At 37.3% G+C, this 23,077-nt stretch overlaps 1 protein-coding gene across 4 annotated transcripts in view; it reads right to left on the reverse strand.

Annotated features, from left to right (window-relative positions):
* The window catches only part of CDKAL1 (CDKAL1 threonylcarbamoyladenosine tRNA methylthiotransferase), a gene marked incomplete at its 5' end in the record, with an annotated part of 690,467 nt that overhangs the window by 421,616 nt on the left and 245,774 nt on the right, over positions 1-23,077 (reverse strand). For all 4 annotated transcript variants that reach the window (XM_080655025.1, XM_080655024.1, XM_080655023.1 and 1 more), the window contains one exon: positions 21,227-21,347. In XM_080655025.1, the coding sequence (XP_080511151.1) occupies positions 21,227-21,347 (121 nt within the window). The remainder of the gene's footprint in view (positions 1-21,226; positions 21,348-23,077) is intronic.

Here is a 23,077-nt window from a genome sequence, read left to right on the forward strand (position 1 = left end):
CTGTTGACTAATAAAAAAAAAAAAGAAAACTACTTGAAATAATTGTTGTTTTATTTTTTAACTAGCTACTAATGTTGCTTTCCACGTCCTCAACTCTTTGAGCAACTGCTCTTACCTAATGTCTAATAAAGAAGTTTCCTTTCACTGGACACAACTTTTTTAGCGGGTACAATCAAACCATGCTTTAATTAAAACACTACTGATAAGTGGCTTTTCTTGCTTGGCTAACAGAATTGCCAATCAGAAACTCAATTTAGTTGCAGCCTCATTTTCATTTTTCACTTTTGTAAAGACATTCTTCTTTGAACAAATATTCCCTTTAAACTGTCTAATTTTCCTGTGAATTGGGAATACTGTGATGAATTCTTAGTCTAAAATGTCAGGGCATTTTGTATTCTTTCAGCACAGTTAGGCATGTCATTGCATAGTAAACAGAATGCTTTGCCATATAATTTGATAACAAAATAATCCACACTCCACTTTGCCTTAAAAATGACATGTCAAAATACACTTTGTCTTCTTTTGTTTTGTAATGAAGGGTATGCCCTGGTAATAAAAAATAAAGTAAAATAAAAACAGCAATCCACATCCACTCAAAACACTGCTGAGTTAGTTATCACTACAATTTTAATGTGTTGAACAGCAATGCGATCATTGAAATCGCCTGTTCCAGGGCCCCAAGATCACTCACATATTTGCTGACTCACTAGGATTTGCAGTAGTCGGGAGACCGCTGTGCTCCTTGGTTGGCAAGAAAAAAGGACGTAACCAGTAACAGGAGAAGACCTGAAGAACCATTCACAGGCTTCCTAGGTTCTTCCTTCCCCGCAGGGGCCATAGAGACCACAATCCTTTGTCCAGCAGCGGAGTGCAGTAACACACAGGTAGTGTGTTGGACTAGGACAGTCTGCTTGAGACTCAGACTGCAGAGCTGTTATTCTGGGCTGGTCACAGAGCACAATGACTAGTCACAATTATCAAAACTGCAGACTTCCAGAAGGAAAAAATACAAGTGTTAATGACTCCTGCCAGACAAAACATTCTTATGAACACAAGAAATTCTAAAGCCAGGTTTACAGGTGCCAGAAAAGGTTCAACCCACTCTCCTTACTCCAACCCCAACCAGGCCCTTCTAAAGAGGGCAGCCTGGACTCATGTGTTAACTCATTCTTGATCGGTGCCACATATATTCTCTGTCACAACTGTTCAACTCCACCCCTGTAGCGTGAAATGCAGTCACAGATAATATAAAAAATTGAGTATGGCTCTTTCCCAGTGAAACTTTATTTATGGCACTGATATCTGAATTTCATATACTAGTAATTTCTATGTGTTACAAATATTACTCTCCTTTGGTTATTTTCCCCAGCTGTTTAAAAATGCAGAAACCATTCTTGGATCACAGCTGTACCAATAAAGTAGTGGCTAGATTGGCCTGCAGTCTGCAGTTTTCTAATTCCTGAACAAATCAACCACCTCATTCCTTATCCCAATTACTCTTGCCTCTCTTCTTTCAGTGTCTCTCCTTGAGTTTGTATTACCATATTTCTTCTCTAAATTATTACAACTGAGTCCCAAATGCTTCTTTATTCATCATTGTGCCCTTATACCTAGCACATCGTAGCTGGTACACAGTATGCAGTCCAGACATTTTTTACCGAATGACTATAGTGCAATTCCCAAACCTTACGGTAATTCAGCCCAACTGGTTTATCAATAAGGAGTTACTAGCGTTAAAGGTATTTTCCAAATAAGTGTTCACTATATAATGGTATGGCATAGTTATATACAAAGGCTTAACAGGATACAAGACACATAAATAGAGTGGAAAATACAATCCTGGAAAATTTTCCACAAATGGTCTAAATATGACATTTCAGTTTTTCCTAAACAAAACTAAAAAATTGAAGTTCATTCACCTTTTTCTAGCACTCAATTGCCTTTGAGGTAGAGGACATACATTTTTTCTTCTAAGTGCTTCCACTCTGTTCTTGAGCCCATATGCACCAGAAATTTATTCTACCAAATAGCCTTGCTTCTCCTTAAGTTTCTCTTTTTCCAGTAGCTATTTCTCCTGAATATAAAATTATCTCCTATCTCCCTTATGAGAATATTTCAGGAAGTAATTTTTTTATTTTCTGTTTGTTTGTTTATTGTATATGCTGTATAGGATGTCATGTACAGATTATAAATATGCTTTATCAGTATTTTAGAAGGTGAATAGAATAACCTGCTGAAGAAAAATAACCCATTTACACTTTTTAAGAGTTAACAGCAAGTACTGCAGTGGTAAAGAAACATATCTCTAAAGAAAATATTATTTTACTAAGTATGTTGTGTAAGAGCACACTCAAAATCCATAACACATCCTATCTAATAAAAAAGTGATATGCAAATTGACCATCACTCCAACACACAAGATGGCTGCCCCCATGTGGTCAAAGATGGCTGCCCTATGTGGACACAAGATGGCCACCACAAGATGGGCAGCAGGGGAGGGCAGTTGGGAGGGACCAGGCCTGCAAGGGAGGGCAGTTGGGGGAGATCAAGCCTGCAGGGGAGGGCAGTTAGGGGTGACCAGGCCTGCAGGGGAGGGCAGTTAGGGGCAATCAGGCTGGCAGGGGAGCAATTAGGCATCAATCAACCAGGCCGGCAGAGGAGGGAAGTTGGGGGCAACCGGGCCTGCAGAGAAGGGCAGTTGGGGGGGACCCAGGCCTGCAGGGGAGATCAGTTGGGGGGACCAAACATGTAGGGGAGTGCAGTTGGGGGGACCAGGCCTGCAGGGGAGGGCAGTTAGGGGCAATCAGGCTGTCAGGGGAGCAATTAGGCATCAATCAGGCTGGCAGAGGAGTGGTTAGAGGGTGATCAGGCTGGCAGGCAGAAGCAGTTAGGGACAATCAGGAAGGCAGGCAGGTGAGCAGCTGGGAGCCAGCAGTCCTGGATTGGAGAGGGTGCAGGCTGGGCTGAGGGACACACACCCCTGTGCATGAATTTTGTGCACCAGGCCTCTGATTTAAGAATAAAACCAAAATTGGCTAAAGTAATCTATCATTTTCATCACTCCATGGAAAGAGAAAATGAGAAGAGGGAGGGAGAGAGAGAAAGAGAAGTTTACAGCTTTTTTCTGAATACAGCAAAAACAAAATATTTATCAACACTTCCTTATAAATCAAGGGAGTTACTATACTTGCATTAAGAATATTTATGTATTATCTAAGCCAAAGTTTTTTAATAGAGATATGAGTTTCACAGGTAAGAAATCAATGAATAAAATGTATTCAGAGATGTAGTTAATATTACATAATAAGATATTTATGAGGACAATGCGAGAAACTCCTTATTGATAAACCAGTTGGGCTGAATTACCTGTAATGTTAATTTTCTACATTATATCTTCCATTGTCTTACTTGTAACCCATGACAAGCATTTAAGAGCACTAAATAGATTATAAATGTTTTCTGTGAAGAGTCAGTTAATGTGTGAAACTAGGTGATTCAGAATAAATAATCATAGATATGTTAGCCGTAAGTGTGTATCACGCCCCAATAACTGCCATAGGAGGCCTGGATTTAAAATAAACAGAAGGAAGAGGAAAGAGGAGGGGAGAGGAGAGAAGAGGAAAGCAAATAAGATTTTCTCTGGAAGCCTGTTAGCAAAATGGCTAACAGTTTATTCTTGTATTATTACTTAAGTAATTATTGTATTCTCCATATGAACAACTGTAAACCTACTTTTGCCTACCCAGTGTGTGTTATGGGGTGTTTGCCAAGCAGCTATTGCTGCCGTTTAAAAAAAAAAAAATCAAATGATCAAAGAAACTTTCTTTGTAATAGCCAAAAATTGGAATCAACACTGTTTGTCACCAGACAAAAGGACAAACAAATCATGACCCAGGCATGCAGTAGAATACTACTCAGCAAAATAAAGGAATTAGCTTTTATTACATGCAAAAGCATAGATGAAAGTCAAAATCAAAATGCAAATCCAAAGAACCCCAACAAAACCATTACAAACTGCATTATATCATCAATGTAAAATGACAGAAAATGCACACAAATCTATAGTTAAAGAAAGCAGATCAGTGGATACCTGAGGCAAGAGGGTCCGAGAGTGGGAAAGGGAGGAATTTCACAGGTATACAAAGAAACTTTGAGGGTGACATATATGTTCATCATATTTAGTGCAGTGATGTTTTCATATATGTGATGAAACACCTCTCAAATGCTCCTGCCTGGCTTCTTTCATTCTTTTAATACTTAATATGAAATTAAACATGTTTCAAGTATGTCATTCTTTTTTCTTCCCTTTTCCCCTAAAAATTTTTCTATTTTCATCCACCATCCTAGCATCTTCCTCAGAATATAAAGGAAAGAAAAATCAGAAGGGAAAAGAAAGGTAAGAAAGGCAGGAGAGAGTATAAGTATATATATAGTGGCCCAACAGCTCTAGCAGGGCTGAATGCTCCTGGATACTATAGGAATCCATGCTGTTGATTTCCCACCATTACATATTTTCAGAGTCAGCCCCTGCGAAAGAGAGATTTGCAATTCTTCCAAATATACAGTTAAGATTATTAAATGGTAAATGAGGACCTGATTACAACTGGCAGTATATGTATGGAAAGTTAAATTTAAACAAATCATTATGACAGTCCAAGTAGCTATACACAGTTAGACTTCTGCAGTTTTTATAGGCACAAGTTCCAAAGCAATAATTATTTCTTTATGCAAAAAGTAGCAAGAAAAATTAGTAAGGTTGGTGAGCATGTGTGCATAAAGGTAAGGAGAGCACACAGGAATCAGCTTAATTATAAGCCAAAGCCTCTCTTCTGTGACTGTGGCACTTTTGTTCTAACCAGATGCCACCCTTGCCCATTCCCACATCCAGCACAATAGCACACGTCAGAAGCTGTCTTCTGATCAGCAAAGTGGCAACTAGCAGCAATAGTGCAAAAGTCTTTAATAAAAAGTGATACCAGGTAATTAAATGTTTTATTTAATAAATCAAACCATGACATAATCCTGCCATTTAACTGTCTTATCATTTATCTCATATTACGTGTAGGTGACAATATTCCATCCACCACTGAGGATAATTTCAGTAATGCTTCATTTGCCCTCAGCAACTGTTCTAAAGCTCAGTTCTCCAATTTGTTGACCCAAAACCCATTTCCCTCTATGTCCAGACAACTTTGCTTCCAACTTAAATGAGGTGTAAACATTTTCTTGTAAACTTCAATCTCCTACCTTGGTTCTCCACCTTAAAATTTCTTACTACATTTTTTTTAAGGACCAACTGACTTTTAAAGTAATTGGCACATTGTGAAACGGATATTTTGGGGAGTGTACAGTGCTATGAATTCAGCACATGTATAGATATAAGGAACAATCAGACAACAAGAATATAGTAGTATTCCATCACTCCAACAGTTTTGCCTGTCATTCCTTTACAGGCACACTCACCTCATCTCTCACCACTGGAAACCACTGAGCTCTTCTTCATCACTACATTCAAGTTTTCCCCTTTCTTGAATGTTATATAAATGAATCATACAATATATAACCTTTTATCACTGGCTTCTTTCAGTCAGCACTTGCCTTTGAGATTCATCTAAGATGACAAGAATATCAATTATTCATTCATTTTTATTGCTCAGTACTATCCCATAGAATTGATATAACAGTTTATTTATCCATTCACACCCTGAAGGGCACATGAACTGTTTTCAGATTTGAACAATTAGGAAGAGAGCTATTATAAACATTTGTATACTGGTTTTTCTATGAACTTAAGATTTCATTTCTCATACCCAGAAGTGAGATTATTGGTCACGTGATAAGTTTATGGTTAACTTTTTAAGGAAACTACAAAACTGTTTTTACAACATGGCTGTATCATCTAGCATCCCCATCAACAATGTATAAGAAGAGTTCTAGTTGCTCCATAACCCTGCCAATACCTGGTACTATCATTGTTTCTTAATTTCCGCTACTGATGGGCTTCAGTATCCCTAGTGGTAACAGCACAGAAAAACTTTATTGTATTTACCTGCCATTTGGAGCAGTGTCTGTTCAAGTTTTTGTCCATTTTTAATTGGGTTGTTTTCATGATGAGTTTTGAGAATTCCCTATATATTCTCAATATAAATCCTATGCTTAGATATGTACATATTTTCTTCTAGTCTGTAGCTTGCATTTTGTTCTCTTAATAGTATCATTCACAGAGCAAAAGTTGTTCATTTTGATAAAATCCATCATTTGTCCTTTTATGGACTGTGCTTTGGGTAGCATGTCTGAGAACTCTGCTTAACCACAGGTCACAAAAAACTTCTGTTTTCTTCTATAAATTTTATACTTTAAAATTCTGCATCTGTATCTTTGATCCTCTGGGGTTAATTTTCATGAATATGTGAGGTTTAGATAAAAGAGATTTCCTTTTTCAACATGGATATCCCATTGTTCTGGCACAATTTGATGAAAACTCCTTATCTCTTGAATAGATTTGGTGCTTTTGTTGAAAATTAATTGGCCAATTTGTGCAGGTCTATTTCTGAACATGCTATTCTGTTTCCAAAGACTTATGTGCCTATTTCTTTCTTCACCACTACCATACTGTCTTGATTACTGCTCCCTTACAATAAGTTTTAAAATAGAGTGCTGTGATCCTCTAATTTAATTCTTTTTCAAAACTTTGGTAACTTTAGTTCCTCTGTCCTTCATGTACAATTTAGAATCAGGTTGTCCATATCCACAAAAAAGATAATTGGAAATAGTACTGAAATTAGTTTAAATCTATAGATGAATTGGGGAAGAACTGATACTTTACTATGTTAAGTCTTCCAATTCATAAACATCATATATCTCTCTATTTTTTTAGGTCTTCTTTGGTTTCTTCTGTTTTCAGTTTACAACATACAGCTACTATACATGATTTGTTAAGAGTTAAACCTAAGAATTTATGACTAAGTAAATTTTCTTAGAGCTACCATGTAAAAATTTTTTAAAATTTCTGTTTCCAATCACAAATTGCTAGTACATATAAGTATGATTAATTTTTGTGGTTTACATTGTATCCTTGATAATCATGTCATCTATGAAAAGGTATAGTTTTATTTTCATATAACTGAGCACTGACACATCTAATATGGACTTCTTTAGAAATAAGAATTCAGAAGGTTACAGTCTTAGATGCCATGCCTAAAAACAGGGCTGACTCTCAAGGGTCAGCTATACTGGCAGATTCAGTGATAACTGGACTTAGTCTACTAATTGCAGTCTCCTTCCTTTGCCCTTGGATCTCATGCTGTCATGGTCCTAGTATCTCTCACATATAAACCCACCCAAGTAATGCCAGTTTGACAATCAAGTAGTAGATGCTCTACATGAGAAAAATACAGGAATATGAAAGTTCTATTATATACTTATTGCTTATTTTACTTTTAAATAAGCCACATTTACTGCAACTTTGTCAGCATAATTGAAACTTAGCAACAGCCCTTAATAAAAACAAAGTCTATGCAAAATAAGGAAATGTGGAGTAAAAAAACAACTGACATCAAAATGAAGTCAATCAATCAATGAGGATGCTCCTTAGAAAAGTAAGCTTTAGGGAGGTCTGATGAAGTAAATAAATCAGCCTTTCTCAACCAGTGTTCCAAAATAATTAAGTACTACAGGAAATAGTCTAAGTGATAATTTTCTCAATTCTCCCAAAAATGATACACAGCTATTTACCAAACTAAATACTGAGGGGAGAGGTTATAGGGGGATAAATACTGATGGAAGACTTGACTTGGGGTGGTGAACACACGATACAACACACAGATGATGTGTTTTGAGAGTTCCCTATATATTCTCAATATAAATCCTATGTATAGAATTGTACACCTGAAACCTATATAATTGTATCAACTGTCACCCCAATAAATTCATAAAATTTTAAATAAATATATACATACATATCTAGGAGAGAAGTTAATTCATTATATATAATGAACTGCCTTAAAAGATTCTGATGTAATTCAGACAACACAAACTGAGAAAGGCTGAAAATATAAGGTCAACACTCAGGAAACAGTAAGAGAGACTTTAGAATGAAAACATACAGCTAGCATTTATAAACTGAATCATAAAAACTTTTTTTATTTATTGAGAAATTCCATATGCTAGCCACTATTAGGTGCTTAGGATATAAAAACATAACCTACAGGAATAAAAGAAAGTATAGAATAGAACCAGAAATATGGATGGGAAAGGCAAATAATGAGGGAACATAAGAAGAATACAGGGAGATATAAAGCCTGGAGTTCTTGTGAAGATTCTCACACATCCAAAGAGAAGTCTTATGTCTCAAGGATCTCTTTATCTGATGTAATCCAATTCACTTAACAGAAAGACAATTTCACTGTTTTCCACTGTTTACTCACCAAACATTGGCCAAAGTAACACCACTTATTATTCCCTAGTGTTTTGACCTATATATACTTCAATACACGCTAACACAAAATATTATTCTTATGATGCCTTGCAGACCACAAAAGCTTAATCCTTCCACCAACCTCTAAAACCCTAAAGGTGAAGGTGTACCACCTGTCAGAATAGCCTCTTTCTATCATGAACCACATTCTCCTACAAGTGAGCACACAACTTTGGGTGGTTAGGCCCAGTGGGCCTCAGCCTCATCACCTATGAAAAGATCTTAAATCTCTAAAATCCTTTCCAGCTGCTTCTGTACATATAAATCTTTCAAAAGGGTTTTTAATTATCCAAAAATAGATTTGTGCTAAGAAGGTGTCTGGGCAATTGATATTTAGCCATGGGGCTACGAATAATATAGGGATGTATTAAATTGTTTGCTAAGTGTAGCCCTAATTAAGAGGGTGTTTGTTTTTTTTCCCATCCCTTAGAAAAAAAGGCCCCAGTCCATTCTCATTAGTTGGCAAAAAGATCTTAGGCATTATAACCCATTAATAAAAAGCTCAAATCAAATGCCTAACCGGTTTGGCTCAGTGGATAGAGCGTTGGCCTGCAGACTGAAAGGTCCCAGGTTCGATTCCGGTCAAGGGCATGTACCTTGGTTGCACGCACATCCCCAGCAGGGGGTGTGCAGGAGGCAGCTGATCGATGTTTCTAAGTCTATCCCCTTTCCATTCCAAAAAAAAAAAAAAAAAAAAAAAGCTCAAATCAAACTGCTGCCCATTCTACAAACTACTATTCTGCTCTACTATCCACCCAAACATTTGTCAAAAAATTATTATAAATGACAATTCCATATATTTACAATAGATATACTTAAATTCAATTAGTTCTTTCTTACTTACCACACAAAAGTATGAGGCTTTTAATAAAACATCTATATATATAAAAGGCTAATATGCAAAGTGTCCTCTCAGGAATTCGACTGGGAGACCAGGAGTTCAATCACTCCCTATGACATGTGCTGACCACCAGGGGTCAGCACAGAATAAAGGAATGCCCCAGCTGGCAGCAGGAAGGTACCGATGGGCCCTGATCACCAGCCAGGCCTAGAGACCCTACCCGTGCAAGAATTTTGTGCACCAGGTCTCTAGTAATTATAATTATATAAAAGTGAAAGATATGGGTTCTAAGCTTGCTCCTTTCTGTGAAAGATGTGGGTTCTAGGCTTGCTCCTTTCTTTTCTTTCTTTCCCTTTCATTCATTCACTCACACAAGCATTTAAATGGTTCAATAATTTGATTATCCAAAATGTCTATGTTGTTTTAGAAAGAAAGAATAAACATTCTATGTGGATAAAAAAATAAAGAGAACATAGTCTAATTAGTAATGATGATAATGACAGCAATCATGTATATACAGTGGTGGAAAAAGTAGGTTTACAGTTGTTAAGTACAAAAAACAGTTAATAAAGCTATTGCAATAGTCATAACCCACATGTCTTTTTCCATATGAACAACTGTAAACCTACTCTTGCCCACTCCTGTAGTAACTATTATTTGCCATGTTATTCGAAGCTATACATTGATATACTTTATCCTTGTGACAACCCCATGAAACAGATGTTATTATAATTACACTTTAGAAATGAGAAAACTTATGCCCAAAGAAACTTTCCCAAAGTTACACAGTGAGCACTGCAGCCAGGATTGAGATCCAAGCAGGTTAGCTCCAAAATTATGTTAACACTAGGCCAAAAGGCCTCCCATATTCAAAATTCAGCAAATTGTAGCTAAATTCTACTAAGATGGTAGCTACATTTCTACTAAGATGGGAGCTTATCAATCTCAGTTCCCATAAAATGGGAATAATAATGAATACTTTATAGGGGAACAAAACATGTATCCTCCTTACTGTTAGCATTGTAAGGCAATGTTTGGGAAAGCATTTTGAGTTCACAGCCTAAGACCCATAAAAAGGTTCTTAACCTTGACATAATAATTCTATTTCTGTGAATTCATCCTATTGAAATATATTTGAAAACCTATGCTTTATAATAGGTAGTACATGTTAGACATGACAAGGTTAACTGCAGTTAAAACCATCAGAACATAAAGAAAATAAAAAGACAAAGGTAAATTTATGAAGTAGTGTATTCTAAAAAGAATGAACAATCTAGTCTAGATCACAAAAGTTGCTTTTTGGCTGTTGTCAATATATCTCAATTCAGAAAAAAAGCTCTTCCAGGCTCAACTCTTAGAAATAAAAGAAAACTCTTAATCATTCTCTATCAGACAGAGGAGAACACAGCACACTGGGGGTACTGAAGACCAATGTTTTCTAGCAATCAAAGCATTCTGATGATAATGGCACCTCATGAAAAGACAGTAGGCATAGAAGATGAAAGAATGGGCAGGAAATAAGGCACTAATTTAAATAAGATAAAAAGGCTATAAGATAGGATAAATAAGAAAATGCAGAGGTGTTATTTTTTTTTTAAACAACCCTTTCTTTTTTAATTTTTACTGAAATTTTTTGGGTAATACTTTAATAAAATTACATAAATTTCAAGTGTACAATTCTATAATATATCATCTGTATATTGTATTATGTGTTCACCACCCTTAAGTCTCCTTCCATAACCATTTATCCTCCCCTTTACCCTCTTCTACCTCCCCCATGCCCTTTTCACTCTGGCAATCACCATACTGTTGTCTGTGTCTATGTATTTGGTTTTGTTTTTGCCTAATCCTTTCACCCAGCTTGAACCCACTCTCTTCTGACAGCTGTCAGTCTGCTCTCTGTATCCATTAGTTGGTCTCCACTTTGTTCGTCTATTTTGGTCATTAGATTCCACATAAAAGTGAAATCATATGGTACTTGGCTTTCTCTGACTAGCTTATTTCACTTAGTATAATACTCTCCTGGTCTACCCACGCTGTCGCAAAGGTTAAGGTTTTCTTCTTTTTTAAAGCTGAATAGTATTCCATTGTGTATATAGATGTACCACAGCTTTTTTTCCAAATAAAGTATTTAGACAATAAAGCCACAATAAAATTAAGAAAATTAATCATTTGATATATAACTATAAAAGCAAAATATGTAAGTGCAAGTCAACTCAGTTACACAGAAAACTCACATTATGCCAACTACCATGTAGCCACTCTTGGGCATCACTATACACATCACAAAATTTGCTTTCAGCAGCAGCAGAACTTCAACCCCCACTCTCTCTTCATAGGCATCTGACACAGACATCCTTTTTTTGAAAATGTGTTCAATGTGTCAACATCAGTGCTGCTATGGTCACCCTGTCTTCATTGCTTTGCTTCTTGTTTTGAATATAATTGAGAATTAAGGTAGGAAAACAGAGAAAAGACAAAAAACCAAATAGTAGAAATAAGAATGAAGCTAGAGCCCTGGCCGGTGTGGCTCAGTTGGTTGGGCAATGTCGCATGAACTGAAAGGTTGCTGGTTCAATTCCCAATCAGGTTGCAGGCTCAATCCCTGGTAGGGGGTGTGCAGAAGGCAGCCAATCGATGTTTCTCTGTCACACCAATGTTTCTCTCTCTCTACGTTCCTCTCCCTCTAAAAACCAATTTAAAAATCTTAAAAAAAAAAAAAAAAAGAATGAAGCTAGAATGGCAAAAAAAAGGGGGGGGGGGTCTTAACAATTTCATTCTTTGGAAATGAAATCAGAAGTGTTTCATTTAATAGAGTAAATGTGGAATCAACGTTCAAAAGAGTATCATGGGTTGCCTGAAATCCAGACTATTAACAATATGGACAATGATGACTGAATTTACAACAGTAATCAGTTACCAAGAGGATCACACTAGCTTAACATGCTATATATGTTGTACATGCCCATGTGCAGCCATTATATTTTATACAAGCCCTATTTTATTCATTCTCTATATTTGGGGTCATTTCTAAGTACAAAACTTTAAGTCTCACACATATAAAAAGAACTGACATTAATTATATTTGAAGAAGATTAAAACTGAATTATTTACCGGTTAACTAAACTACACTAGACTGTGAGACTCTCAAGAGCAATGATAAAATAGGTAAGCCCTGTTTCTTATATTGCACTTAGCAGGGTATCTGATACATAGAGTCATTCTGCAAATGTTTGTTGAATCAATGAGTGAATGAGTACAAAGAATAAACAAATGACTATGTGAACAAACCACTGAGTAAAGTAGACCACCAATCTTGATTGGGTATATATCTTCCAGTCACAAGGGGCTAAGTAAATAAATATATCCTTACATAGCTTGTTCCCATAAATTTGTAGAGATGTGGGGAAGGGGTGGCAGATGTGGAGGAGAGAAAACAGAGATGGGGGAGGTAGGGAGGAGAACACACTAGAAATCCCAGTTCAGACAGAGTTTTTCTCAAGAGCAGTACTCAATCTATAAAAGGTACTTTACAAGATAGATTTTCCTAAACCCATAATGTCTCTCACAATTAATACTTATTTTAAGAATAACCTAAAAATAACCACGGAAATATACATTACAAATCACAAAGTTACATACATTGTTTAAAAAAAGATACAAGAATTTTAAATAATGACCTTGACTTAAACCCAGTTTCCTTAGTGGATTTACAGAAAAATAGACATTCTTCAGAGACTACATCATCAGATTAAAGTAAATGAGGTCTTAACTACATGCACTATTGCCTTTTTAAAAAGCCAAACAAAACACTCTGCTTTGTCAGGGTAAGAAAAAATAAAACAAATGTTGCTACCATGCTGAGATGTATTAAAATCAGGGCAAAGTAGTTTCAGAAATAAATATGAGATATATATTATTTTTGTATTGAAAAAACTGGGCAGCCTTTATCCACAATCACATGTGTATGCAATTATACTTAATTAAAGTTGGGCTACACAATTTTGGGATTTTTTTTCTCCCTTCCAGATGGGGCTGGAAAATAAGTTTTCTTGAAACAACAGGAAAATTGACAGATGGTAACTCTTTGGATACATACATCCTCCCTTCCATCCTCTCTCTGTTTCCTCCAAGTGCAACTCATCTTTATGCACCCTAACTCAACTCCTGGATTTAGAAAAAGAAAAAAGAAAACACAGAAGGGTACAATGGTCATCTATCTCTAAATCTAAATGATTTAGGAGTCTCATCCTTCAAACATCATAATAGGAAAATTCAAATGCCATTCAACTGGATAAAGTTAATGCATCTCAAGAGGCATCTAATATAGTACAAGTATACAGTAGAAATTTTATATTCTCTTTGTAAAATTCGGGGCCCACAGCATCTTTCTCAGGTTTAGTAGGATGTCTTCTACACTAGTCTCAAACTTCAGCTCAAACTGGCTTTCTTTTCAACTAAATAACTACAATTCCAATGCAAGGATAGCAAACTGGGTAAAAGCCACTTGTGTTTTATTGGAGGAAGAACTGGTCAGAAAATGTGATTCAATTCATGACTCTGCCACTTACTGCTTCATGGTCTTAAGCAAACAGCAATCTAATTAAGCCTAAGGTTTGTCTTTTGCATAGCTATAATAGTAATAAACTTAATAGTAATAATATTGCCCTGGCCGGTGTGGCTCAGTTGATTGGGTGTCGTCCTATGTACCGAAAGGTTACCAGTTCGATTCCTGGTCAGGGCACATGCCCAGGTTGCAGGCTATTTCCAGGTAAGAGGCGTACAGGAGGCAACTGATCAATGTTTTGCCATCACATTGATGTTTCTCTCTCAAAAAAATCAATTTTAAAAAAATAGTAATTATATTGAACAAGTAGTCTGAGCCAGGCTTTATCTTGATTACTTTTACCAAATGAACTCTTTTAATTCTCACAACACTAATATTATCCCCATTTATAGATGAGAACATCGAGACCTATAGAGAAGTTGAATAACTTATACAATGTCTCACAGCAAATGATGAAATGATGAGGCTCAGTTTGAACTCAAGCAATCTCAAGCTACCTCATTCTAAGCTTCCTCCTACCATACCATTCCATTATTCACAACATGACCCACACTGACCCACACTCATCCTTCTCTGTGTAAGACAAGACCTTTTACAATTCAATATCACTATTCATGGAAGAGGCGAGTTCCCCCATGCTTAAATTGCCTTTGAACCCACCTATGAGATAAACTTTGAGACATGGCCTAAGTATCTACTTTCTATGAAAGTCCACCCAAACTCATCCAAACAATCCATCGTGGTCCTAAAATAACTTTGTTTACTCCTGTACTATTGTGCTTACAATGTTAAAATTCAATTGCTTTGTGCTTGTGCCCTCTCTACCCTGTGGGATTCTCAATGGCAGACACCAAATGAATGCATCTTTCTATCCTCCGCACTTAACAAATGTTCAACCACATTTGTTAAATAAATCAATGTCCAGACACTGATTAGTTTTTGCTTAGTTTTTGTAAAGGGCAAACTTAAAAGTCTTCTACACATTAAATAAAACAATAAACTTTATAAACTGTAAGAGCACCTATTACTATTTATAATTAACATATATCCTTATCATATAATCTATGAACTAACTTGAGGAAAGTGTTAACCATCCTATTCAATTAACTTTAATCTAAGGTTTCTCTAATTGTGTGCTTAAATTTGAGTATTAAAATTTTTGCTTTTTAATCCAAATTCAAAGTTATTCTCCCTTCCCTAAACTAAATGATTTTGTTTATCAGAAAAGTGGTAAGACATACTTTTTTTGTTAGCACAATGTTATATCCTATAGCTTCCCAGAATTTCAAAAGATTTTTTAAACCAGCCATTTCTTTATATATAATTACTAAGAAAGTTTATTTATTCATTTCAAAGTTTATATAAAATAATGATTGCATAAAGAAGAATTTACAAAATTTAAGATTAAATCCCCTCCTAATACTACCTAAGATTTTTAACTGGGCCACTTACTTAAAGGCACTTAATAAACCAGCATTGGAAAGTTCTGCAACTTAACAATAATTACTTCACAGGTATGAGCCAATAGTGCCATCCACTGTTCTTATGAATGATCTTTCCCAAATCATTTTCTAGTGCATTAAAAATAAGATCACTTTAAAATTACATTTGTACAATACCTAAGTAAAAATAAGGTATTTGGGGATTTCATTGAAGACATCAAGAAAGCTGAAAATTTCAAAATAACTAGTTTTTTGATAAAAGTAAAAATGTAACAAATTCAAAATTGCCACAAATACTTCATTTTCACACATTTAATTGTTTGAGATAAGTCTGACTTCAGTCATAGTCCAAATTAACATGTTCTTTTTTCTACAAAATAATCATCTATAGCAAAAGAGAAGTAATTAGAATTATATTCCTGCTCAGCCAGAAAATTTTTTCTGCATTTAAATAACACTGCTGTCACTGAAATACTAAAATATTTATGGAGTAAACACTGTGAGCAAAGCACTGTACCAAAAGTTATGGGAGAGACTAAGATTAATTTTAAGTTTATTTCTCATTCACTTAAAACTGAACAAGTAGAAGATTGACAAGCTGATGATAAATGTAAAGTCTAGTACCAGCAACTTTCTTGACTAAATAGTAGAAAGGATAAAAATAAAGGAAAGGGTCTTGGAGAATTTGGTAGACTATTGAGTACAACAACATCAAAATTCTAAGCAAAACACTTATTAAAGTGCCCATAATGTGTTAGCCTCCACATACTGTAGACAGCATGTGTCCATGTGAGAAAAAAGGTCATAAGAGATGATCAAATACATTCTGTCACAGAGCTAGAAAATAACAGTGTCTGTGACTCCAAACATAGCACAGAGTTCTCTCCAACATACCAGAGACTCTAGTGCAGGGATGGGCAAACTTTTTGACTCAAGGGCCACAATGGGTTCTTAAACTGGACCGGAGGGCCGGAACAAAAGCATGGATGGAGTGTTTGTGTGAACTAATATAAATTCAAAGTAAAGGAGCGAAGGGGAGAGCAAGAGAACCCTCCCTCTTTCGGCTCCGCGGGCCGGATAGAACAGCCAAACGGGCCGGATCCGGCCCACAGGCCGTAGTTTGCCCACGGCTGCCCTAGTGCCTTCTCCAGAATAGGCTGGAGCCACACTCCAGGCCCATGACTAAGAGATAAGGTTCCTGGCCTCCACAAGCTTGTAGAACAAGAATAATAACAATAGGACTCTACTCAATTTAGCAATGTGTCAAAGGAACAGTTATAATCTCTAGATTCAAGTGTAACATGCACCATGTTAGGACATCTATAATTGACTTTTGAAATAATTTAAGATAGAAACCATAAGATAGAATGCATGGGGTGTTTGTTTTTACAACCCTCAACTGAGGACATGCTTAGAGAGAGAGAGGAGAAAGAGAGAGAAACATTGATATGAGAGAGAAACATAGATGGGTTGCCTCCTGTTATGCACCCTGACTAGGGATCCAAACTGCAACCTAGGTATGGGCCCTGACAGGGACACGAACCCACAATCTTTTGGTGTATGGGACAATGCTCCAACCAACTGAGCCATCCAGCCAGGGCACATAAGTTATTTTAAGCTGTAACCCTAAGAACAGTCTCTTTTTGCTAGTTTTTAATCAGAAATTCTACCCTCCAAAAATTACTGGCTAAGTTTTAGCTATCTTTCTTTTATCTTTAGTCAAAATCTGAGGCTTTGCACATTAGCATAATAAATGAAAAAAGTAAGATTTCATTTGTGAAAGTAGTACTTAACTACTAACCACAAGTGTTAAATAACATAAAAGACAGTAGAAATGGGATCTCAAGGCAGTAAAGGTAAGCAAATGGACTAAAATATTTTCCAAAGTAAGGTAGAGAACCTTGCAACAGCACACTGGCCAAGACCAGTGCTTCTCAAACTATCTATAGTGATGGAAGGATTTTTATTTGTAACCAATAATTTTTGGGGCTAAAATACAATGAAATAACTTACAAGACACTGCAGTAATGTTAAACTGCCTTAAGAGTTTCTAAAATATTTGCTCTCAATTTTTATACTTGTCACAGACCAGCCATCAATAGTTAATACCTGCACTAGTCCACAGACCACAGGTTGGGTCACATTGGCTTGAACCATTAAGAATATTATTGTGGCTTAGTCCCTCCCCTCCCCCCTCACTCTAAACCTTATGTAGAGGATTTCGGTTGCCTAAAGCTGACAATATTGTGTCATCTGGTTAAAGTGAACCTTTCATGCAAGGTTTGACTTAACCACCTACACAAGAAAGAATTAGGACTTCACTAAGCTTACAAGCACAGCTGGACTGTGCCACCTTGTTTAATAAATTCTTATTGCAGATTTTGGACTGTGACTTGCTTGCATTATAATCTGACAGCTGGGCTATAGAGAAGCAACTAATTCTCATTGGTAGCTATTATTCTCTATTAAAAAAAAAAAAAAAAACCTAAGAGCTATGCATGGCAAAATTGGCTTAGGTTAATTTGCAAAGTAATATTAAGCCATAATATTAAAATAAGTGAATGACTATAAAGTGTGCTGAATTACTTTTGGAGGATGTTTTATCTGGAGATAGTGCCTGTTAGCAAGAGGTGTCATGATGTCTAACAGCTGTCTGTAGGGATGGCACTGGGGCTGGAGAAGCTAGTCTCATGAGGAGCTGATTCAGCATAGGACCACGGTTTGTATAATCGTGATGTGTGAACAACAGTACAGCATGAGCTGAAAAAATATGAATATCTTTTTCTTGACACCATGCAAAGATATTAAGGACTCAAGAGTCATTACTGAATAAAGCAATATAGAACCATGCCGAAGAGATTATAATTAAAACATCCCACAATTTATCTTCCCAAAGTGTTAAAAAAAATTCACTTTAGTATAAGGATGATCCCACATATATTCAAACTTTGAGCAGGATCTCTTTGGATCCTTAATTCAAGCTTTTTAAGAGCACTTCTAGTTAAATACCTTTAAAGTTGTTTTTATAGAACATAATTTTCTGAAAAGCTGTAATTTAAGAGTAACATAAAAGACAGCATGTGAGGCTTCTACTTCCCACTGTGTGCTGGTAATGGCAGTAGAAGAGCTTTCCACTGTGGTGCTGCCACTGCAGCTCCTAGAGGCGCTGTGAGGGACACCTGTGCCTCAAAGCTCTGAAATTCAGAGGGCAGGAGAGTCACGGCCTAGAAAGAGTGCCACACTCGGACCTAACTGCACTGCCCTGGATATGGAATAAATGAACTCTGAATCTCCTCACACAGGAGCTGCAATTGACCCTGAGTTCATAGTCGCCTGTTCTGGATTATTCCAGTCGATGTTAGTTACTTAATTGATTTGGGAAATGTTTATCTTTGTATATGTCATAATATCTAACACAATGTCTGGTAATATGGGAAGCACATAATAATTATATTTTCAAATGCATTATGATTATATATAGTCAATAACTATTTCATGTTTAATCATTAGAACCAGAAAGATAACAAAAAGCTACTAGTAATAATTATATTCCTCTAAAAACACTGATGTAAAATAAATCTGCATTCTTCTTTGTTCATTCATTCATTCATTCATTCAAATATTTAGAAAGCACCTATGTATCTAGCACTAGAATAGGGACTGATAAATTCTGGACATTACAGAAAGCAAGTGAAAACAAACAAGCTAGTTTGTTTTCCAAGAGCTAATAAGATATTACAGGGGGCCGGGACAAACGTAAAAATGATAGTAAGTTTTAGGTACATAATCTCAAAGAAAATTAGATTCCCCTTAAAGGTCCTCAAAAACCATTATTTTATGTCTGACAGATAGAAAATAACAAGACAAGACAAATTTTAAAAGAAAAAGTAACGTATTACAGGGTTAAACATTATTTTCTAAAATGTGTTTAGCCCAGGGAAGGATTACCCTTCAAACTGGAGATAATCTGATAGTAGCATCTAAAAAATAATATAACTTATATCAGAACTGCTAAGCAGCAACCAACTCTTGGTTTGGAAGAACAAAAATTGTGAAGGTTTTGTCAAAAATGATGACTTTAATAGTGACAGAGAAGGCATAATAAAGCACAGATTTTCTTTATGGCCCAATATCTGATTTTTTTACTGTGTGTCCCCTACATTACCTTCTGTCTACACACTCTAGTCTCAGTACTAGAAAAAATTAGCAATTACACACACGGGACACCCTGCCAAAGTGAGCTTTTTTCACCCTCAGCTCACCTCTTTTGTGTATGCACATGTTGCCTCCCTGTTGTCCTGACCACAGCACTTGGTTGGTACTTCTCAATGTAAATAACCACACGTACTCGCTGAGAGAGAAACATTGACCCGGTGCTTCCTGTCCATGCCCCAACCAGGGACTAGGGATCAAACCCGCAACCTTTTGGTGTACAGGAGGATGCTCCAAATCAACTGAGCCACGTGGTTAGGGCACAAAGCCCCATGCTATTCTTGCTTTCCATTCCCACAACCACCACTCAGGCTCTCACTCCCTCCTGGCTGGGATACTAAGGACCTCCTAAGTGCTCTTTCTCTATGTATCCAGCAATCTCCCAGCCCCAATCTCCATTACATCCTTGTCCCAGAATACCCTCCCTAATGCCTAGCTATGATTATTCTCATCTGTGCCAGACTTCAGGGGCTCTCCTTTCCCTGTATAACTCAATTAAGTGAAATTAGATTCTTCACACAAAAGATAATTTATCACCCTATTCCTTACACACACTGAAAACTCCAGACAAACTGGACAAAATGATCTACTTCATAAACAATTATATGGTCCACTCCTATGCCTTTGTTGATTCTTTTCCCGACCTACAATTTTCTTCCATACTACTCTAACCCTTGGAGCCTCACAGGCTAAAAGAGATTAAGGTTGCAAATATTAAGGTTGCAAATCAACTGACATTAAAATAGGGAGAGTGCCGAAACCGGTTTGGCTCAGTGGATAGAGCGTCGGCCTGCGGACTGAAGGGTCCCGGGTTCGATTCCAGTCAAGGGCATGTACCTTGGTTGCGGGCACATCTCCAGTAGGAGGCGTGCAGGAGGCAGCTGATCGATGTTTCTCTCTCATCAATGTTTCTAGCTCTCTATCCCTCTCCCTTCCTCTCTGTGAAATATCAATAAAATATATTTAAAAAAAAAATAGGGAGAGTATCCTGTATTATTCAGGGGTCCCAAGGAGTCACAATATAATCACTTAAAAGTGGGAGAGTCAGAATCAGAGGGAATGTGACTATGGAAGATACAAAGAAATACAATGTGCTGGCTTTGAAGATGGAAGGAGGAGACCATAATCAAGAAATGTGGGAGGCCTATAGATGCTGAACAAAGCAAGTAAACAGATTTCTCCCCGAGAGCCTTGACTTTAGCAGAGTAAGACATGTGTTAGACTTCTGACCTTCAGAATTCTAAGAGTAACATAACTCAAATATGTATTTCAGATAGTTAATAATCAAAGCATGCTTAGCACCTTGTGTAATATTTACTATAACCCTATAGAAAAAAACATTCCACATGATGACCATGTTAACCATTCTCCACAATAAAATGCCCTCTTTAAAAAGATTTTAACCAAGGGCATAGCTGTAAAATGAAATCCATGTTTATTACCAAAAACAAGAAGTTAGAATAATATTAATCAAAGATATAAAACCTTGCTGCAAATATAAGTATAATTTGCATACAGGAAGCATTTTAGAGGGCACTATAATCACGTGCTTCACAGCTTTTTCATTTTCTTTTCTCATGAAAATGTACAACTACTTTTCTATGTCACATGTCCAAGGAAAAAGAAAATCACACCTGAATTCATGAAATATATTGAATATTTTATGAGGAAGTTGGAGAGCAGCTTACCCAGTATTGATGGAAATGATTTCTATCAGTGGATTCTTTCTAATCTTCGGCAAATCCAACGGTGCTCCCCCCAACCGTTTCCCATTATCCTTCTTCTGACCCAGCAGTCTCACAGAGTGACCTTCAAATAAAGCACATAGACCTGCATTAGCACGAGTCGCACAATTTCACTTTAATTTACTGCTCTCAACAAATGTGTTAATATTTTCATTTAACTTTTTCTTTTATGAGGAAAAAAAAAACACCTAGAGATGTGATCGTTGAACCTAAGAAATAGTGCCAAAAGGAAAAACAGCTGTGCTCATGTCCTATAGTGGAAAGTGCTTTGCTTATAATATTGGCACGTTTTACTGCACAGATGAGGGAAACAGAAATATCTTCAGAATGTCTTTCCATAGGTATGAATGCTCACTAGCATAGGCCAGATATTATATGAAGCAGGAAGGGTTCACTTGAACACTAGGCCTGCTGACCAAGTTTGCACTGTGAAGGGGTAGGAGGTGGGGAGAAAAAGCAAATGCAGATTATCTGGTCAAAGCAAATAGCAAATCAAAGAAGTAAAGAATAAACAAGCTGATTTTAAAAAACCAAACCCACTTTAGGACTGAGTTTTTTAAAACAAATGTTTTTTAAGTTATTTAAAAAAAAAAAAACAATACAGAGAGAAACCAAGATGGCGGCATAGGTAAACACCTAAACTGCTGCCTCGCACAACAATTTCAAAACTACAAATAAAAGACAGAACAGACACCATCCAGAACCACAGGAAAGCTGGCTGAGTGAAAATTCTACAACTAGAAGGAAAGAGAAAAGCTCACAGAGAAGTAGAGGTATGGCAAAGGGTCTTTGTGCGCGCAGAGAGGAAGGGCGGCTGAGAGCCTGGCTTTCTCTGGCGGAAGGGGGAAGGAAGCACCCAACTGCACTGAACCCCAGTTCCGACTGCACTGAACCCCAGTTCCGGGCAAAACCCCGTGGACCCAGGCTCATACAGGGGAAGTCTGGACTGTCAGGTAGAGAGAAAGGCACCCGGAGGAGACTCGGAGACCAGGGGGAGCCCCGGTGGGCAGGGGTCTGGAGGGGCGTGCGCCAGTGTGCACAAAGACTGCGGAGGTTGCCACAGGCTTTCCATAGCAGAAGGGAGTCGGAAGTTCCTGACTGCACTGAGCCCCAGTTCTGACTGCTCTGAACCCCAGTTCCAGGCGAGCCCCTGGGGACCCATGCTCTTGCGGGGGGAATCTGGACTCTCCGGCAGAGACTCGGGAGCCGGGGAAGGCAGAGGTCTGCAGGCGCGCGCGCCCAAGGGCAAGGCTGACAGGAAGCCAAGACTGTCTGCTCCGCCCTGAGACTCCACCCCATCCAAGCTGAGCACAGAGGCTTTTGCAATTTGGCAAGTCTAATCCTATAAGGCTGTCTCCAGCACCGAACTTCTCCCAGCATAGACACAACTGATCCTCACAGCCAGCTGGCCTGGAGGTCAATTCCTCCCAGTGATACCAACAACAATCAAGACTTAACTACAGCAAGGCTGTACACACAGTCCACAAAGGGGTGCACCAAGAGTATCCACCACAGGTTAACTGGGGAGGCCGACCCACTGGGCCATATAGGAAACCTAGCACACAAAGCTACCCTACCAACTCAGGGAAGCAATAAAATGCGGCGACAAAGAAACAGATCACAAATGAAAGAAATGGAGGAAAACAAACGACTGGATATAGAATTCAAAACCACGGTTATAAGGCTTTTTAAGAATATCCTAGAAAAGACCGATAAATATAACGTGACCCTCGAAGATATGAAAAAGGACCAACTAGAAATTAAGCATACACTGACTGAAATAAAAAATATTAT

The sequence above is a fragment of the Plecotus auritus genome (genome assembly GCF_963455305.1).
Source record: "Plecotus auritus genome assembly, chromosome: 2".
NCBI lineage: Eukaryota > Metazoa > Chordata > Mammalia > Chiroptera > Vespertilionidae > Plecotus > Plecotus auritus.